Source organism: Xenopus tropicalis, chromosome 3, assembly GCF_000004195.4.
Source record: "Xenopus tropicalis strain Nigerian chromosome 3, UCB_Xtro_10.0, whole genome shotgun sequence".
Classification (NCBI taxonomy): Eukaryota; Metazoa; Chordata; class Amphibia; order Anura; family Pipidae; genus Xenopus; species Xenopus tropicalis.
In genome coordinates, this window is record NC_030679.2 from 95,622,744 (window position 1) to 95,643,369 (window position 20,626).

At 38.1% G+C, this 20,626-nt stretch overlaps 1 protein-coding gene across 1 annotated transcript in view; it reads left to right on the plus strand.

Annotated features, from left to right (window-relative positions):
- duox1 (dual oxidase 1) overlaps positions 1 to 15,887 on the plus strand; it is a 55,607-nt gene extending 39,720 nt beyond the window's left edge. Inside the window, exons 28-33 of the mRNA XM_031899149.1 lie at positions 756 to 909; positions 2,097 to 2,329; positions 2,956 to 3,114; positions 4,115 to 4,270; positions 6,176 to 6,304; positions 15,385 to 15,887. Of these exons, the coding sequence (XP_031755009.1) occupies positions 756 to 909; positions 2,097 to 2,329; positions 2,956 to 3,114; positions 4,115 to 4,270; positions 6,176 to 6,304; positions 15,385 to 15,507 (954 nt within the window). The 3' untranslated portion in view covers positions 15,508 to 15,887. The remainder of the gene's footprint in view (positions 1 to 755; positions 910 to 2,096; positions 2,330 to 2,955; positions 3,115 to 4,114; positions 4,271 to 6,175; positions 6,305 to 15,384) is intronic.
- The last annotated feature ends 4,739 nt before the right edge of the window (positions 15,888 to 20,626 follow it).

Sequence of the window (20,626 nt, forward strand, 5' to 3'; positions counted from 1 at the left end):
ATTAAAGATAGTCTTGAGCAAAAAATGATTTATGTACCTGATTTTAGCACCTTTGTGATGTGACCCAGGGCTTTCTTATTTAGAGATATGCACTACATTATATTTATATATAAAGTGGTGCTCAAAGGAATGTTGTCCAGGTCATAAGAGGGTCTGAATGATCTCATACATTTTCCCATCCTTACCCCCCAAATAGAGGAACATAACTATTTAATGTCATAAATAGTGACTGACGAAATAATTCTGCAGGCATGGATTTGCAAATTTCTGCATTTCAGCACTGGCGGATTTTTCTGCCAAACGGGCAACAAAACTGGCTGTGGAAAAATTTGCAGCATGACAAATAAATGTAGCCTGCGCAAAAAAATTATCGCCCGTGTAAAAACAATTGTCTAAAAAAAAAAGTAGCGTGCGTTGTTTTTTTTTTTACTCGCCCGTCAAGCGTATGCAACTATTTTTTTTTACTCGCTCATCACTAGTCATAAAGACACCTGCTTTGCATGTTAAGTTCCATGGCTCCTGTAAGTTTGGCATTTTAAAGTAAAGAACACAGTGAATAACCCATTGTCCTAATAAAAAGCCTTTTTGAAAAAAAAAACCCTGTAATATAATCGTTCCCTCTTGTGATCACATTTCATTCATGTCTTATTTAGAAACAGATCTTTCAGCATATATACTACTTTGGGAGAATGATGGTAGTAATTCTAACATCAAGGATTAAAACTTACAAAGTATTAAATGTCTCTTTAATTTAGACAATACTCCATGGCAGTTTTGGCCTATTACAGCAACCGAAATTTCATGTTTTTTTAATGGCTCCTGCACTTATCTTTATTGGGGACAGTCTCATAAGCCTGAGAAGAAAAAAGACAGAAATTAATGTCATGAAGGCTGATCTACTTCCTTCAGGTAAGTTTGTTACGTTTGGTTTATGAATTTATATTGACAAGATATTACATATACCTTTGTGTAATATTCCTGATAACTTTCTTAGATTTGCTTCTGGGGGTACCCCTAAAATATATAAATATTAGACCCAGTTCTATCAACCTCATCTCCTACTTGTCAGTGGGGTGAGTGGTCCGACATGTGACTACGACCCCACACCCATGAACCTGAGTTATGATTCTGTCTATGAGTCAGAAATACAGCTGAAATGGAAGCAGTCCAAGCCTGCCTTCATAAGTATAGAGCCACTGGAAATGTTTTTGATTGGCTGCTTATCTGGCTGTTTGTAATTCTGATGCCAATCACAAAAGGGTCTGCCATTTAAATGAAGGCTTTTTCATTATAACATGAATATCAAAAATACCTGTACTGTTAAAGATTATTAAACAAAACCCTTGGTTTGTCTAAACTGCATTTTTGCAAGATTTTGATTTCTTTAAATCCTCAGAATTATGGTAGACAGTATGTGGTTTGTACAAAAGTCTGACTTTTATGACTGTATTTAAATATGGTTCAGTATTTATTCAAATACTGTATAGAGTCTTAAAAGAGAAGGAAAGGCATTTTGGCATTTTTTGCCAATAAATTAGTCACAATATTGCAAGCTAGAACGCCATATTTATTCAGCAGAAAGCTTTACCATACCTGAGTAAACAGCCCTAGATGCTCTCTCTGTTTGTTTAAGATAGCAGCTGCCATTTTATCTTGGTCTTAATAGCTTCCGTGCTGCAGCTCTAACTCAAATTAAACAGAACAGTTGAGGGGGGGAGTGAAAGATGATGGGGGGAGGAGGAGGAAAAGGGTGGAAGGGTGGGGGAGAGAGGAGTAGACTCATGCCGTGTCTTGAAGGATTTTTCTGAGAGTAGAAAGTCTGACACAGAAGAAAAGGAAGGAGACAAGAAATCATGTGTTTCTTTTGATAGAGGACTCAGTGCAACTTTTCTGTGAGTGCTTATGGCTGTATTTACATAGCCCTTTTCTTACCTTTCCTTCTCCTTCAAGTATTTTCTTATTGAAATCCAGAAGTTATTGGTTGGAAGCATTCCTAACATATATCTTGGCGAGCACATCACTAAATTAACATATGCCTTCATAAAAGAAATTGGTTATAGTTATCAAAAATATTGGCATATATTTTGTTTTGGAAGATGTCACTTGTCTACGATTCCAACGACCTGCAGACTTTGATTATAAATCTGGGCAATGGGTCAGAATTGCGTGCCTTGCTTTGGGAACCAATGAATACCATCCATTTACATTAACAACCGCTCCTCATGAAGACATCTTGAGTTTGCATATTAGAGCTGCTGGGCCTTGGACCACTCGATTACGTGAACTTTACAGTCCTCAGAGTGTGGCTGAACTTGGTGGATATCCAAAGGTAAATTCATTCTCTTATTTTATTTTAGAGATAAGGTATTTTGTCAGGAGCATGCTTCTTCACTTGTTGTCACCTGTTTCCAGTAACAGCTTAAATCTCTATGTTAACCCCATGTGTGTAACTACATGAATTTCAGGATAGTAACACTTTGCTACCTGCTTTTCTAACAAGAACTAGTAGCAGTTCCGTTGGAATTTATATATTAGTCAGTCATTTCTGATACTCTGTTAAACCAGTATAAATTATTTTAGTAAACTATTAAAAAAAAAGAACTTGTTCAGTAAAGAACATCCCCCCCCTTATATTGTGCACTTTTTTCCTGCAGCAACCACTTGTTGCTTAACATTAAATACTACAATGATTTTTAGAAAATCAGGAGTGTGATTAAGTAAGGCTAAAGATTAATGCCAACACCAATGCAGGCAGAGTCCAAAAAAAAATCACTATGTAGTTATGATGCTGGAGCATCCATGTACCTCATTGTACCTGCCCTGTGAAGAAGTCCCCATAGTATATAACCAGTATGCGACTGGCCATAGAAGGATTCCATCAGCAGAGCTAACATATTACAAACATGTTATAAAGTATTTCCTTCATAAGTATTTTTCTTTGTTATTACATACTAGATTTACCTTGATGGACCATTTGGGGAAGGTCACCAAGAGTGGAACAAATATGAAGTCTCAGTACTTGTTGGAGGAGGAATAGGAGTGACTCCTTTTGCATCTATCCTTAAAGATTTGGTTTTCAAGTCATCTGTAAACTCAAAAATTGCTTGTAAAAAGGTAAAAATACTATAGCTGCACACTATGTTGTAATAACACCATTAATTTAATAATGTAATATAATAGCACCATAAAGTCATCTTGAGGTTTGGACCCAAAAATACTAAACCCAGCCTTATATTGTGACTTTTATATTCTATGGGGCACATTTACTAAGACACGAATTCGAATCTGAATTGGAAAAATCCGATTGGAAAACAAACATTTTGCGACTTTTTCGTATTTTTTGCGATTTTTTTCAGCGCCTTTACGATTTTTTCGGAAATTGCCGCATCTTTTTAGTTACCAATACGAATTGCGCGAAAAAACGCGAGTTTTTCATAGCCATTACGATGCGCTCGTATCTTGTCGCGACTTTTTCGTATTGAGCGCTCGTAAGCGGCGGGCGAAACTTTCAGACTTAGCATGATTTTGGAAGCCTCCCATAGGACTCAATGGCACTCTGCAGCTCCAACCTGACCCAAGTAAAGTCACCATACTGAAGCTTGAATGAATCCGAATCTTTCGTACTCGGCACGAAGGCTACGAAAAAGTCGCGACAAAATACGAGCGCATCGTAACGGCTACGAAAAACTCTTGTTTTTTGCGCAAATCGTATTGGCAACGAAAAAGTCGCGACAATTTTCCGAAAAAAACGCCAAATACCGATCATTACGAAAAAAACGCAATCGGACGCATTCGGCCGGTTCGTGAGTAAGTAAATGGGCCCCTATGTATACTATATATCCTATATACACTGTATATACTGAGAAAAGTCTATAAAATAAAACTCTTCAAAATAGGAACATTTTATGTGTATCTCTTAGTATGTGTGATAATGCAAGTTTTTTTTTCACAGAATAAATTGTGCCTAACTTCTGGTCCCAAAAAAGTAATATATGTTACAGTATATATTATTATTATTGTATTTATAAAGCACCAACATATTTCACATCACTGTACAAAATACATTGCAAGATTATTTGAAAGGTTGTCTCATATTAAAATATTTTTCCTGCAGATATATTTTATATGGGTGACCCGCACTCAGCGCCATTTTGAGTGGTTTGCAGACATCATTAGAGAGGTAGAAGAGAATGATAAGTGTGATTTGGTTTCTGTCCATATCTATATCACTCAGCTTGCTGAAAAGTTTGACCTTCGAACCACAATGCTGGTAAAAAATTTTAGTCTGTTTACATTCTGTCTATTTTTTCTTTCCTTTTGTTTATTTAATTTTGGTTATAATTTTGGGTAAGAAAGGTAGCACTTGGTTACCTCCTTGGATGACAAAAATAGGCCCATGTGTGTCAGCAAAAAGGAAAGTTACATTGTAAATTAGGTTCCATATATCAGGTGCTGTTATTTATATTGTATTGTTATATTTGTATATTAATATATAATAAGTCACACATTTTCTTTCAGGGAACATAGACTTCCTCCATTATATTGGCTTCAGGTTTATGGACATGGCAAAACTTTACAACATTCCAGACCAACACTTACAAGTTTAATATAATCTCTTTTATAATTCAATCATATTACATAGAATTAAAAAATGGCCATTGGTGTATCGAGCTTAAGGCAGTAAAGATCTAGCCTAAGCCATCAGAAATAGTTCAATATAATTATTCCTTCTCCATCAAATTTTGCAGTCAGCATTATGCTTCCAAACAGTTTGCAGCACTGTTACAACTGTTCCAAATGTTCCAAGCAGAAATCAGTGCTCCAACTGAAGACATGCAATCTTTACAAACTACTAACTTTAGTACAATTGCTTTTTGCGATTTTGTGTGACCTAATGAAATGTTATTCTCAGGAGTTTCCATTTCCCAGCCACTTCACTTAAGACAGGGAAGCTCTAGCACGGCATAAACTGATTAGAAATTATTTGTCCAAAAGGTGGCATCCTATGATGGTGTTTTTTAAAAAAAAAATCATTTGGTTCCTAAGAATGAATTATACTACTGCATGTTTGTTGCTTAGCACTACATGGCTTGGGTCAGCAAAGGTTATGGCTTAGCCCATTCCACTAATCACATTTGGTGTATAGATACTTTTGGCCATATAGTGTGCTTTTTACTTTTAAAAGAGGATAAAGAAACTTCTTTAACATCATGTGGACCATCCCCAACCTATGTTACGAATCCCTTGATTCATTTATTATTAGACTTATGTGGGATCGTGATTGGAGATCAAGTGTTTCATAATGACAGTCTAGTGCTATTATGGAAATGATCTTAGCAGCTTGCAAAAGATAGTTTTATCTGAAAAGCATTTGACTGGTTTCTTTAGTAGAATACAATACAAGAATTTGGGGGAAGTGCAAGTTTTATGTGGTCATCAAAAACTGAAAGTCACTTGTGTCGCTCATTCCTTTCCATATTAATCTCCCCCCATTTTTACTGAAAGACACAATCATACACAATGATTGCTACCCAGGGTTGTCCATATAAGGCCTAATGCAAAACAGAATAAGTAGGACTACTTTAATATTGCCCACCCTAAAGAACTTCATCTACAACTTCATTTTATAAAAAAACACGATTTTGGCACAAATAATCTTAACTGTAACTATCTTACTCTACTACTATCTTACTCTACTTACGCTACCCCCTTCTTCCTCTTCCTGCTAATGCAATCCTGCATTTGCCCAGGTTTGGACAGATCTTTAGAACAGCACAAATGTATTACACCATTCATAATACATCCTACAAGGATATTAACCATACAAAAAGACCCAGAAGCAGAATGAGAAGCATTTTCACAACCAGCTTTCTGTCAACAGAAAGGGAGTTATTTATATAGAGAGGTGCTAAATTTTGCTCAGTACCCAAACAAACTTAACCCTTCATTTCTTTGCTAGCACGATAGCGCTATCTATACTGTTTGTCCCAGTCCAGGTCAAAATCCTTTTTTTCTATTTATGAACTATGAATAGTTGCTATTACATTGTTATCAAGACTGTGAAACTTAATCTGTGATGCAAAATAAAATATGTGCGTGCCAACATACATACAATGTTTTGTTTTTAAAAACCTACCAATCAATTTTAAACAATCTTTTCTGTTTTTAACTTTAGTATATCTGTGAGCGGCACTTCCAGAAAGTATTAAATCGGAGCTTATTTACTGGGTTGAGATCTATCACACACTTTGGAAGACCACAGTTTGAGCAGTTTTTTATTTCACTCCAAGAAGTTCATCCAGAGGTGAGCAATAATCTATAATGATTAATAACAGGAATGGCATAATACTAATCCTGTACCAATCACTACCCTACAACATAGGAATAGGATTTCACTAGCTGTTTAGAGACATTTAAAACCAGTGGTAATTAAAATTTTGTTTTGTCTTTGTTGTTTTATTTAAAATTCTCCAGTAAAATTTTCAGGTGTTTCAGAGAAGTGTTAGCCTGATAATTCAGAGGAAGAAAAAACATAATTTTACTGCAATTGCTTTAAAAGTGCCATCTTTATTGTTGCTTTGATATGTGAGTTGCACGGGAACCTGAAACTGCTCCAGAAATGTAATTGCCTTGAGACACATTATTCATTGTTTTGCTTTACTTGACATATTTTTCATGCATTATTCACCGATGAATACGTTGTTATAATACAGAAACAACCATAAGTAATAGAAGGTTTAAGCAGTAAATTATTTGAAGTGTTTAAAAAAGTTTGGAATATCAGTATATATTAAAGAAAAACAGTGCCGTTTAGAACATCTCTTTTAAACTTTCTTTACCCTTGAATGGAGTTATTTTCCATAAATGTATCCCTGTACTATACAGTGTGTGTCTGTGTATTAGTGTCTGCATTGCTTCATAAACGGGAATCTATTCCAGGTCTTGAATGTTTTTTTGGGGGGGTGGAGTTTCTAGAATGACAAAAATGACTCCAGCATCCTCCACATAGAATTTATAAAGTAGGGAAATGAAGGAATGTGGAGGTTGCTTATAAAATCAATTAAAACAAAATTAGCCAGAAGAGGGACTACAGGAGAACATGTTGCTGCACCACCACATTACTTACTGGGGAATGTAATGTGAGAAAAGAAGTGAAACATAAGCACAGACTGAGCAAGCCTTATGGGCCATGGACGAACTGGTTGTGACTAGTAAATTTATTTCAAGTCAGGTCATCTTTATTGTCATCACATTTGGATAAAGAATATACATGAAATTGCAAATTAATAGGCCCACCCAAAAAACAAGGAAAATCAAAATATATTACATTTCACATACATACATACCACTATCCAAGTGCAAAGTGCAAAATCATATTATACTTATACAGAGTAGAATAAATAATGTGCCAACAAATCATTCCAGCTTTTCCAATCACAGCTATCTATTTAGCAGATCTAGCATATTTAGTGCCCCACACAATTTCTTTCAATACTACAGTACTTTTGCTTTTTAATCAATAACTGTGCTATCCTGTGCTTTGCTCTAACATGCCAATCTACATTATTGTGCATAATTTCCATAATTAAATATTACGCCAAAGCATAAAGTCTTACAGCTTGTGGAATAAAACTTTTACTTAGTCTAGCTGACTGAGCACTGACACTTCGATACCGGCTGCCAGATGGTAAAAGATTAAAAACTTTTGACAGGGATTATTATGTTCGCCCAAAATGCTAATTTCCTTACGGGAGCAATGTATTTTATAAATTTTGTGAATTGAAGGGTGGGAGTCACCTAAAATCTATTCTGCTGTTCTCACAATGCTCTGTAGTGTCTTTCGATCAGCAGCACTACAGTTGCCATACCACACGACAATAAAATTTGTCAATACACTCTATAGACTCCTCTATAAAAGGTTACAACTGTGGAAGGTAAAACTTACTTTCCTCAACCGTCGCAAAAAGAAAAGCTGTTGTTGAGCTTTACTAAGCAACTAAGCAAAGAGGCAGAACTTATCCCTACCTCAGTACTTGTGTCAGTGATTTTATATTACTTTACATCACAGTTATTGAAAATTGTACTTTTAAATTAATTCATTTATTTGGTTTTATAATGGTGTGGGCAGACAACTAACTTAATTATGCTTGATCCTGTGCTTGCAGAAACTGCCAGCATAGCATTGTGCATGAAGCTACTGCCTTAACTATTCAATGATCTTCCTGTCATATTACCCAGTATTTCCTTCTGGATGGTGTTTTTACAGTATATCTACCACTTGGTCATGTTGGGTGTCTGTTCAGCAGTGCAAATAGTGAGATAGTTTAATCTGTAGGAAACCTTTTCCAGCCTTCAAGTAACAACATATAATGTATCTGGTGATAAAGTTCCTACTACTTCTTATTTCATTTAATAGTTACATAGTTACATAGTTACATAGGGTTGAAAAAAGACCATTGTCCATCAAGTTCAACCCATCCGAGTAAACCCAGCACACAACCTATACTAACCAATCTATACACTCACATACATAAACTATATATATACAACCAGTAATACTAACTGTAGATATTAGTATCACAATAGCCTTGGATATTCTGCTTGTTCAAAAACTCATCCAGGCCCCTCTTAAAGGCATTAACAGAGTCTGCCATTACCACATCACTAGGAAGGGCATTCCACAGCCTCACTGCCCTCACCGTGAAAAACCACCTACGCTGCTTCAAATGGAAGCTCCGTTCCTCTAATCTAAAGGGGTGACCTCTGGTGCGCTGATTGTTTTTATGGGAAAAAAGAACATCCCCCAACTGCCTATAATCCCCTCTAATGTACTTGTACAGAGTAATCATGTCCCCTCGCAAGCGCCTCTTTTCCAGAGAAAACAACCCCAACCTCGACAGTCTAACCTCATAGCTTAAATCTTCCATCCCCTTTACCAGTTTAGTTGCACGTCTCTGCACTCTCTCCAGCTCATTAATATCCTTCTTAAGGACTGGAGCCCAAAACTGCACCGCATACTCAAGGTGAGGCCTTACCAGGGACCTATAAAGCGGCAAAAATATGTCCTCATCCCTTGAGTCAATGCCCTTTTTTATACAAGACAGCACTTTATTTGCTGTAGTAGCCACAGAATGACACTGCCTGGAATTAGACAACTTGTGATCTACAAAAACCCCTAGATCCTTCTCCATTAAGGATGCCCCCAACACACTACCATTCAGTAGATAGTTCGCGTTTATATTATTCCTACCAAAGTGCATAACTTTGCACTTGTCAACATTGAACCTCATTTTCCAGTTTGCTGCCCAGTTTTCCAATTTTGTCAAATCGCTCTGCAAAGCGGCAGCATCCTGCATGGAACTTATAGTTTTGCACAATTTAGTGTCATCAGCAAAAATAGAAACAGTACTCTCTATGCCCACCTCCAGGTCATTAATAAACAAGTTAAAAAGCAAAGGACCAAGGACTGACCCCTGCGGTACTCCACTAACCACACTGGCCCAATTAGAAAATGTTCCATTTACCACCACTCTTTGTACTCTATCCTTCAGCCAGTTTTCTATCCAATTACAAATATTATGTTCTAGGCCAATATTCCTCAATTTGATCATTAACCTTCTGTGAGGTACTGTATCAAACACTTTAGCAAAATCTAAGTAGATGACATCAACTGCCATTCCAGCATCAAGGTTCCTGCTCACCTCCTCATAAAAGGCAACTAAATTAGTCTGGCAAGATCTGTTACGCATAAAACCATGCTGGCACAAACTAATAGTATTGTGAACTGCAATGGATTCAACTATCCTATCCCTTATTACCCCTTCCAGAAGCTTTCCTACTACTGATGTCAGACTAACAGGCCTATAGTTTTCAGGCTGAGAACGAGATCCCTTTTTAAATAGCGGCACCACATTAGCAATCCGCCAGTCTCTCGGCACCATGCCAAACCTCAACGAATCCTGAAAAAATATGTGAAGAGGCTTGGCAATCACAGCGCTCAGCTCATTTAATACCCTGGGATGAATCCCATCCGGTCCTGGACCTTTGTTTACCTTTACATGTTCAAGTCTCTTTTGAATTTCCTCCTGAGTGACCCACGCGTCAGTAGCTAAATTACTAGCACTGGGTATATTAAAAGGGAAGCCTTCATTATCTGGCTCCTCAGATGTATAGACAGATGAAAAATAAGAGTTCAACATTTCTGCTTTTTCCCCGTTCTCATCAACCAACGTACCTCCCCGTGATAATAAAGTTCCCACCCCTTCTTGCTTAATTTTTTTACAATTCACATAATTAAAAAATAATTTTGGATTCTTTTTACTCCGAGCTGCAATATCCCTTTCCATCTCTATTTTAGCTTGCTTGATAGCTTTTTTTGCATGCTTTATTTGCTTCCTTGTACCTGATGAAAGTTTCCGCTGTCCCAGCTAACTTGAATGCTTTAAAAGCACGTTTTTTATTACCAACCTCGACCTTAACTCTTTTATTCAGCCATAAAGGTTTTGCTTTGCGATGCCTCTCCTTGCTTACAAGGGGAATATACTGTTGTGTATACTTGCAAAGCAATGTTTTAAAGATGTTCCATTTTCCTTCTGTGTCTAACCCCATGAAAAGCCTTTCCCAGTTGACACATTGCAGAGATGCCCTTAAACTGGCAAAGTCTGCACGTCTAAAATTGAGCGTTTTAGTTACTCCCTTATAGAGCTGTCTCTGTAGCATTATCTCAAAGGAGACCATGTTGTGATCACTGTTCCCCAAATGCTCACCCACACAAATGTTAGAGATAAGTTCAGTATTATTAGATATTACCAGGTCCAAAATAGACTCATTCCGAGTAGGTTCTTGAACCACCTGAAATAAAAAGTTGTCATTTAGCATATTTACAAACCTACTAGCTTTTTCTGACTTAGCCACCCCATTACTCCAGTCAATTTCCGGATAATTAAAGTCCCCCATAATAACAACTTGACCCAATTTTGAAGCCTCCTGGACTCATCCCCCTCATCTATACAGGGTGGTTTATAGCATACACCAATGATCATTTTCTTTGTGACCTTCAGCCCTACTGAAATTTCTACCCAAAGAGATTCAACGTTTTCATTTGTAATGTCTTTATTACATGGCTTTAAATCTGACTTTACATAAAGACAAACCCCTCCACCCTTTTTAATCCCTCTGTCCCTCCTAAAAAGCGTATACCCATTTAAATTCACAGCCCAGTCGCATTTTTCATCCCACCAGGTCTCAGTGATACCAATTAAGTCATAATTTTCAATACATGCAATAGCCTGCAGCTCCCCTATTTTTCCCGACAAGCTACGCGCATTAGCCAGCATGCAGCGGAGATTACTACTTCTTCCTCTACAGCTTACATTAGCTAAAGGACAGTTAGAGCTAAGGTGAAAATTAGTCTGTTTCCCTTGTAACAATGGAAGCTCCTTATCTGATAAACTATATGCCCCCCTCACTCCTCCCCCACAACCCTTTACTGGTCCCACTGCCCCATCTACACTAGCTCTTCCATAAGAATCTAGCTTACCAACCCCCCCTTTGTCTAGTTTAAACACTCCTCCAGCCTCTTAACCATTCTCTCCCCTAGCACAGTAGACCCCCCTTCCATTGAGGTGCAATCCGTCAGGGCTGTATAGATTGTACCCCAAAGAAAAGTCAGCCCAGTGCTCTAGGAACCCAAACCCTTCCTTCCTACACCAAGACTTTAGCCACGCATTTAGCTCCCTAAGCTCCTGCTGTCTCCCTAAACTTGCACGCGGCACCGGCAAAATTTCTGAAAAAATGACATTGGAGGACCTTTGCTTAATTTTAGAGCCTAGATCCCTGAACTCACTCTTTAAGGTCCCCCACCTACCGTTCATTTTGTCGTTAGTACCGATATGTACCAAGACAGCCGGGTCATGCCCAGCCCCTCCCAATAATGTGTCGACCCGATCAACCACATGCCGAACCCTGGCACCAGGAAGACAGCAAACTGTCCGGTTGAATGTATTTGGGGTGTCAGTGCCACCTGCCTCACATTGTATAATGTTTTTAGGATGTGGAAATACTGTTCATGGTAGTCACTCTACCAGTATTTGCATGTGTATATATATATATGGTCTTTACTGTACAAGCAGATTCAGAGAGTCTAAAGTCATTTTGGCATTTCATTGCCAATAGATTTGCCATATTAGTGCCACCTAAAACATTATATTTAATTAGCAGAAAGCTTTACTATACCTAAGTAAAGAGCCCTAGAAGCTCTCTCTAGCAGCTGCCATTGTAGCTTGGGCTTGGTAGCTTCCTGCTGCAGTTATAGCCGTTGGAAGCTCAGATCACACATTCCTAAGGGAGGGGGAAGTTCTTATGCATTCTTATGGGAGGGGGGATCAGGAGAAGGGAGGGGGAGTGGGGGAGAGGAGAGAACTGAGCAGATTCAAGCCCCAAACCTGAAGTCACCCTAAAAGAGAGGCAGTCTTATACCAAAGAATATGTTCCCAAAAAAGGAGACAAGAAATCCTGTGTTTTTTTTGATACAGGACTCAGTGCAGCATTTCTGTGAGTGCTTATGGCTGTATTTACATAGACCTTTCTGATAAAGCTTACTTAGTATTTACCTTTCCTTCCCCTTCAATAGCATAATTTGCACAACAGTGTATTTTGTGCAGAGAGATGCCTGACACAGCAAATACAGGTGGTTTCTGGCCCCAAAACATGCTTTGAAGAATTTTAAAAACCACCTAGAATTGTGAAATTGCTTTCATTAGGACAACAGCTCAATGCCCATTTTGCCACTTCTTATAATATTAAATGAAAAGCACCCTGAGTGAAACACATGCTCAGTAATATCTTGATTGTAAAGTAAAAAATAAAGTTAGATTTGCTCTTTTAATATATGGATTTCAGTATAGGATTATGTGTGAATGGCACTATTTGTTGCTATATTTTGAAAACAAAATTAGATTAGAGTATCCCTTTAAGATGAAAAAAACTGTTTATACAGAAAAAACTGATGAAATAAAAGACTGAGACTGCCCTGTTTCCAATAACAGAGAACAATAACAATGAACTGTAGCCTTGTTTTCTAATAAGCCTGCCAGGCATCCAGGTGTTGCAAATGAAACCTGACAGTTCATGCCTTAGTCACGATGCCAACATCATGTATGCCATCATGTAAGCACTCTTCTTAGTTTGGTACAAGCTGTATGTAGTCTGAAATAGGTAGAATTTATTGAGACATTTTTTAATAAATGTACAAATTATGTATAGTGGTTTCCATCAGACAAATCCCTCTGTAAGCCTATACTGGACTGCCAATGCTGCTTCAGCTTCAAAGCTGGAATTTGTTTCTAAATAAAAAAAAACTTAAGTGATCAGCCACAGATAACTTAAAACTAATTTTGATCATTTTTTGTAAACAAGTTTCATCCTTTTCTATGTCTTTTGTCCTATCTATTTTTTAATCTCTTTATTCCATTCCAACTCTTTTTACTCCTTTGTAATCTATTCTTTTTTTACAAAACCAAACCCCTTCTTACAGGGTCAAACTGGCCTACCAGGGTACCAGAGGATTTTCTTGTGGGCATAGCCTAGGGCAATTGCTATCAGCTCATCCTTATTTCCTCTGGGGTCCTATATACCCTAATACCCTTTATGATTTGACACAATCTGCATCTAACTGCTGCAATAGTTGGCCCAGGGTGTCAGGATCCCTGGTGGGCCATAGGAGGATCAATCCACCACTGTACATTGGTTGCTCCTGATACCAAATAACAAATTAGTTTTTATAGTAAGTGTTTTTTGTCTTTTAATATTAAATATAATATATTTAATATTTTACTGTAGTGCTTTAACCTTATAAATTTCAATGACTCATTTTTTCCTTACCCAACAATTTTCTATTGCTGCAGGCAATTAACTCATTAGGGATCATTTATTTAATCTAAATGTTGTGCCTGAGCAGACCTGCACAGAGCATTTCACTGGTATAATAAATAGCAAACTATACACAGCAGTATGCATGCCTGCACATGGCCCTGGAACTAACAACAGTTTTCAGTTTGTATAGCACAGATCTATATTGCCCTTCCTGCTAGAGCTGGGCGGTATGACCAAAAATTTATATCACGGTATTTTTCAAAATTATATCGGTGTCACGGTATTTGACGGTATTTTTTTTTTCCATGCATGATTAGGTGTTAATCCCATTTCCTAATAAATTAGAGAATAATTACTGCAGTATTGAAAATCAGAGTCAGGCAAGCGAAGGATCGGCAACAGAAAGTCGTAAGGTAAATCAGGCAGGCTTAGTTTCCCAGGCAAGGCCGCAGACAACATAGCACAGGAGGAGGCGTTTGATAGCTTTAAATACCCCCCACGCATGCGCAGAACCGGCGCCGTCAGCGCGTCACAAACGTGCACGCTTTGACATGTACGTGCGCTTTGACCCAAGGAGGCGTGCGAGACCGGGCCGCACGGGTGAGTACCCTGACACCCCGGTATTGCGGTATCTGAAAAATGAATATAGTTTAAAAAAAAAAAATCAGTATTAAACGGTATATTGCCCAGCCCTACTTCATGCACAAGGAGTAGGCTATCAGGGCAGTTTTGGAGATTTATAAAGCGGTTACAATGGACGGGTCTGATGGGCTGCAATCCCATGAACATATGATAATAAAATATTAGGGGAATATATATTAAAATGTGAAGATAAAGCTCACCAAAGAAAACAATCACCCATTTTCTATTCACTCCAATGGGATTTTAAAATTGTATTTATCAAATTAATCAAATCACCCATTGATAAATACGCTTCTAAAAATCCCATAGGAATGAATAGAGAGTTGGGTAAATTTTAATGTGGGAAACTCTACTTTCACGCTCTGATAAATCTGCCCCATAGTCTTCCACCATGAGGGGAGATCAATTTTCATTATTGCCATTCATTTTATTGTTAATTAACCTGGTGATACATGTTTATTTCAATGGGATGCCAAGGGGCTTAAAGGAGACGGAAAGTTAAAATCACTGGGGGGTGCCAAATCTTAGACACAACCCTAGTGATTAAGATCGCTTACCTGATAATCCGGGCTGGTGCTTCCTGTTAGCAACAAATCACATCAGCCCAGGGTACTTGCAGGTGAGCGATCCTCTTCCTTCCTAACATTTTGGCACCCCCACCCCCCCAGTGATTCAACCCTTCCTTCTCCTTTAATGATTGCTTTGCAACAAAACCAACTTTTTTCATTTATTTGCACTTTAGTGTTATTTGTCACATTAAAATTAGTACTTGAAGAAACCCTACTGCAGCTATTTGCAAATGACATTTGTTTTATTCCACTTCAGCATTTTTAATTCAGCAATGAATACAATTTTCCCTTTGTCTTTCAGGTTCGCAAAATTGGCGTATTCAGCTGTGGCCCTCCAGGAATGACAAAAAATGTGGAAAAGGCATGTCAGATGCTGAACAAGGAAAACCAAGCACATTTTAGCCATCACTTTGAAAATTTCTAGACACCTGTGTATCACTGACTCTGAAGGGAGTAGCTCTAGCGCTGATGCATACTGGGCTATGAGAAGGAACAAGACTCTGAGCTCTTTATCATCTACATTCTTCTGCTTTCCCTGAATAATGCCCTTATTTTGTATTCTGTCCTTAATTTAATTCAATTCAAGAAAAACAACTTTCCTCCTATTTCAATTCCATATTTTCCCACAGACATGGGATACGTTTTCCTTATCCAATGTACTCTGGCTGTGTATATATAAGAACTCACCATGGGTTCCCGTAGTAGTGCTTTGTGCTAATGGCACAGAAAAATGTGCTAGTGATTTGTTGTCAATAAGAAAATGTTCAAATAAAAATCTTGCCACCTAAAAAAGGCAGATTGTAAGAGAAGTGTGGAAAGTGTTTTTTCAACATAAAGAGAAATCTTCAGCACACCACTTACATACATACTCTCAGAGGGTGCTTGACTTCCTCAGCCGCTCCCAAGCCTTTTTCATTGTATCTTTGCAAAGGGGAAGAAGCACACCAATATGCCGGCAAAGCCTTTAACTCATTTATTTGCAGAAACAAACAGCACAGTGCTAGGTGATAAAACTGGAAAGCTACTGAACAAAATGTTAAATAATTATTAAAAAAACACAAAAATATGCAATAAAGACCAATTGAAAACTTTCTTAGAATACTATTATCTACATCAATCAAAAGGTTAATTTAAAGGTGAATTACCCATTTAATTTACCTATAGGTGATGTTGATCATTTTTCACTGACAGGGCTGCTTTTGTAAGTAATTGTTACTTGTAGTCCCTAAACCTGACTTCTTCCAACCTGACTGTCCCTTTCTCAGCCTGTCAGTTATAGCTTCTAATGCTAACGGACTCCTGCTGCACAAATATGGCAGCCTCCTCATAGAGGAGCATGGGGATCAGATAGGTAATGTAAAAGCATCAGGCAAATACTTTTATGGCAAAATTAGAAATAGCATGCTAACACAATGTTATGCAAAGAATAGAGCTTGTGCTAAACACACATTTTGGCTGTTGTTTTAATCAGGAAAAAACCTATGTTTTTTTGCATTTCTTAAGCTAAACAGTAGGGCCGTTAGTCTTGTTTCGCTTTGCCAAAAATGTGCGAAACTACGTAAAAATGCATGAAACAGCAGAAAATTAGCAAAAGGCATGTGTCGCACGACTATTTTGATGCAACTGCAACATTTTTTGATGCACGACAAATTTTTTCACACCAAATTTTCAGTGAAGTTTCGCAATACAATTCACCAATGCCAAAATTCTAAAATGTGCTGACAATCCATGCCTGGCGAAAAAATTTGTTCATCACTACTAAACAGGACAAAAGGGGCAACTAAAGCATTTATAAACACATAAAAAACACCTGTGTGTAAGAGCCCTTAGTACTCATTTTCCCGATATGTGTACAAAATAATTACAAGACACAGCAATAAATTAGATTATACTTAGCCATTTCCTTGATTTCAACATTTCCAAAGAAAATTCACTCAAATTGGGGTTTTATACCCCTTTTTGGGGGGAAGGTTCTCTCAGCTCTATACAGCAATACAGAAAAAATGCAAAAATGACCAGCTGCAAAGTTATGAGCTGAGCTCCCATTTACAGTTACATTTTTGCTTAAGCAACAGCAAAGGGGAAAAAACTGTGTTCATTTTTACTTTAACCCCATCCAAAGTTATAACTTGGGTTATTTAACTGTAAGCTTATACTATCATTTCACAAACTCTCACTTTCATTAATCATTCTGTTCAGTGTACTGGAAATTACAAACAATAAAATCTCCTGCAATAAGCCCTTGTCACTTCATTACTTTGCCTTGCAGTGACTTGAAATGGTTTTGTCGATTTCATTTTCCACTGTTCTGCTTCATAAAAATGTTATACTTTTATACAACTATTCATTCCTGATTCTAAAGTTCTGTTGTATAAAACACTGAACTATACCAGGTCAAACCAATGCTAACACTGAACTTAAAAACCATAGTAATGGATATGCAAGCACATGTTAGCTGGCTAGTCTGTAATAGTTTTTCCAGGGAACACATAACTGGCAAAGTAATGCAGATGCTAGAATGACGTCACATACAGATTATTTTTCTCTTCTCATTGTGCGCACAAGTTGTGTGAAAATAGTCTGCTTTGTGCATACTTGCTCCTTGTAAATAAATTAGAAACTACATACCTTTAGTTGCCTTTACCTTATCCCAAAGATTTCAAATATGAAGACAAATTGTAATCTTGGCTTTTCTACTACATTTGAGATGTACAAAGACTGTTATACACAGGTGAGTGGTCGCAACGGCTCGGTCCCCGAACGGACTGCCCCATTGCCGCCAATATAATTCGATCGTTTGGCCCCAGGGCAATAAATAAAGAATGAGGGAATTTGTCTTACATAGAACCCTGTGGGAGAGAACTTCCTGCCTTCCCACCTTTTGAGTTTTTAGGGATTAGGTGTCACAGTGCGTGCAAGTGTGGGGCTGTCCTTGGGGGGGCCTCCTGAAAGGGAAAAAAAATTGTTGCGCATCGAAAAAATATAAGCGTGTGTTGAAAAAATTACACGTGCAACAATTTTGTAGGCCCCCAACATTTTTGCTGCTATGCTAATTTTTTTCTGTTTCAAGATTTGCAATTTTTTCAGCGAAAGGGATATGGGACAGATTCACTCATCACTAGTAAGAAATCAAGCTGCTGTCTTTTTCACCAAAGCTGGTGTATTGTGTGAGTTTTGGTGTGTAGAGATGTAGTGAACTGTTCGCCGGAGAACTAATTCGCACGAAAATCGGGTGTTCGCAAGTTCGCGAACTTTTAGCGAAGTTCGCAATTTTGGGTTCGCCTTAGCTGGAGCCAAATTTTGACCTCTCACCCCAGAGCCAGCAGATACATGGCAGCCAATCAGGCAGCTCTCCCTCCTGGACCACCCCCGGACCACTCCCTTCCATATATAAACCGAAGCCCAGCAGCCATTTTACATTCTGCCTGTGTGTGCTTGATGAGTTAGCATAGGGAGAGAGCTGTGCAGGGGTTTGAGGGGCAGTTTAGGTAGCTTTGCTGACTAGTAATCTACTTTCTACTGCTCTGTATGTAGCTGCTGGGGACAGCTGTCCTGCTGATCTCATCTGCTGTAACCCAAAAGTCCTTGTAAGGACTTCTTTTATTTTCTGATTACTGTTACTCTCCTTTTCATTGTGTACTGCAGCTCCGTCTGTGTGTGTTGGAGACAGGTGTGCTGCTCATAGTAGTGCACCAGCACCAACCACACATTCACAAAATTTTTTTTTATTTGTGTTTTTTTTACTTTGCTACTGTAATTTATAGAGCCCAATGCTATTAGTCTAGCTGTGTTGGGGACTGGTGTGCTGCTCCTAGTAGTTCACCCCCAGCACCAACCAGAGATCACTTTTATTTTTATTAATTTTTTTTTTTTTAATTTAAGTTACTGTTCTTTAATGTGTCCAGTGCTGTTTGCTGTTGTTCATAGTAGTGCACCAAACACGTTACACATAGTAGTGACATTGCATTGCAATAAAATCACCTGAGTGATTCCACCAGCAAAAATATATTCCGTATCCACTACTGCGTTTTGTCTTTGCGTGTGAACCGGCTGTAACCTTTACACGACTTGATTGGCATGTAGACACCGGACGTTTTAAAGCAGTTTATTACACAAGTTTAGAAATGTAGTGTAATTTCTGCCTTTTACAGCACAAAACGCAACGCTGTGTCAACAACGTATTTTTCAGATAAATTTTTGCCCTTGATCCCCCTCCTGCATGCCACTGTCCAGGTCGTGGCACCCTTTAAACAACTTTAAAATCAGTTTTCTGACCAGAAATGGCTTTTCTAGGTTTTAAAGTTCGCCTTCCCATTGAAGTCTATGGGGTTCGCAAAGTTCGCAAAAGTTCGCACTTTTTGGTGGAAGTTCGCGAACGGGTTCACAAACTTTTTTTGTGAGGTTCGCTACATCTCTATTGGTGTGTTTTACATAAGGCCTGGGAGTTAAATTTACACAAGTCAAGGAAATAGACACATTAGAGGTCATTTACATCTGCAAGTCCAGTAAGCAAAGGGCAATTCTGAGTGCAACTGGCATGTTTTTTTTCTGTATTGCAGAATTTTTTTCCCAGAATTCCAGTGTTGTCGCAGTCACAAATTGGAGTTTTGCCTGATAAAATTGCTTCCGATGCATCAAAATTAGCACAATGGTTTCATTTCTGTTGCTTGCCACGTAAGTGACCTATGCAGCCTCTTCTTTGGACGCAAGTGTAGTACTGCACTCGTTGACAATTATTATTTGTACCATATATCAATCGGGCAGGTTAAAAGATTTAGTCGGATCGGGGACCGCATCGGCTCATCGATGCAGCCCCCGAACCGGCTGTGCCATTGCCGCCGTTAGAATTCAACCGTTTGGCCCCAGGGCCAAACGATCGAATTAGCCTATATTTTCGCGATATCGCCCACCCGTAGGTGGGGATATCGGGAGAAGATCCACTCGCTTGGGGACCTTGCCAAGCGAGCGGATATTAATGTATATGGGCACCTTAAGAGTCGACATATACATTACAGTAAAGAAACGGTTCCTGTGTTGAGCTGACCACCTTAAAGTAAGCATTCTGGTACAACCCAGTGGTCTCTGATTAACATTATTAAAGGGGAATCTATTCTTAATAATGTTTATACTAATATTGTAAATAAATAATTATATTAAATGTGTTTTCACAAATAGTTTTCTATTTTTCATACAGTTGCCAATATATTTATTGATTTGTGAATTGTTAAACCTAACGTTTTCCCTGGCTGCGACCAACACATTCATGCTATAAGATTCTTCAAATTGTCCATACTACAATAAGTAGTATCACACTAATATACTATTTATATTTCACAAAATATAATATATTAATAAAAATATATAAAACTTATGTCCACATTATTACACGTCCACTACAGTTTAGATGATTTCCCTTTTAGGTCCTTGGCTCACCAGGAGATTCTCTGCCAGGCCAATCCGACCCTGATTTTTACTTCACCTGTGCTTGTTGCAGATCTGTTCTTTTTGCTGCAGGGCAACATCTGCTAACCTCAGCTCATATT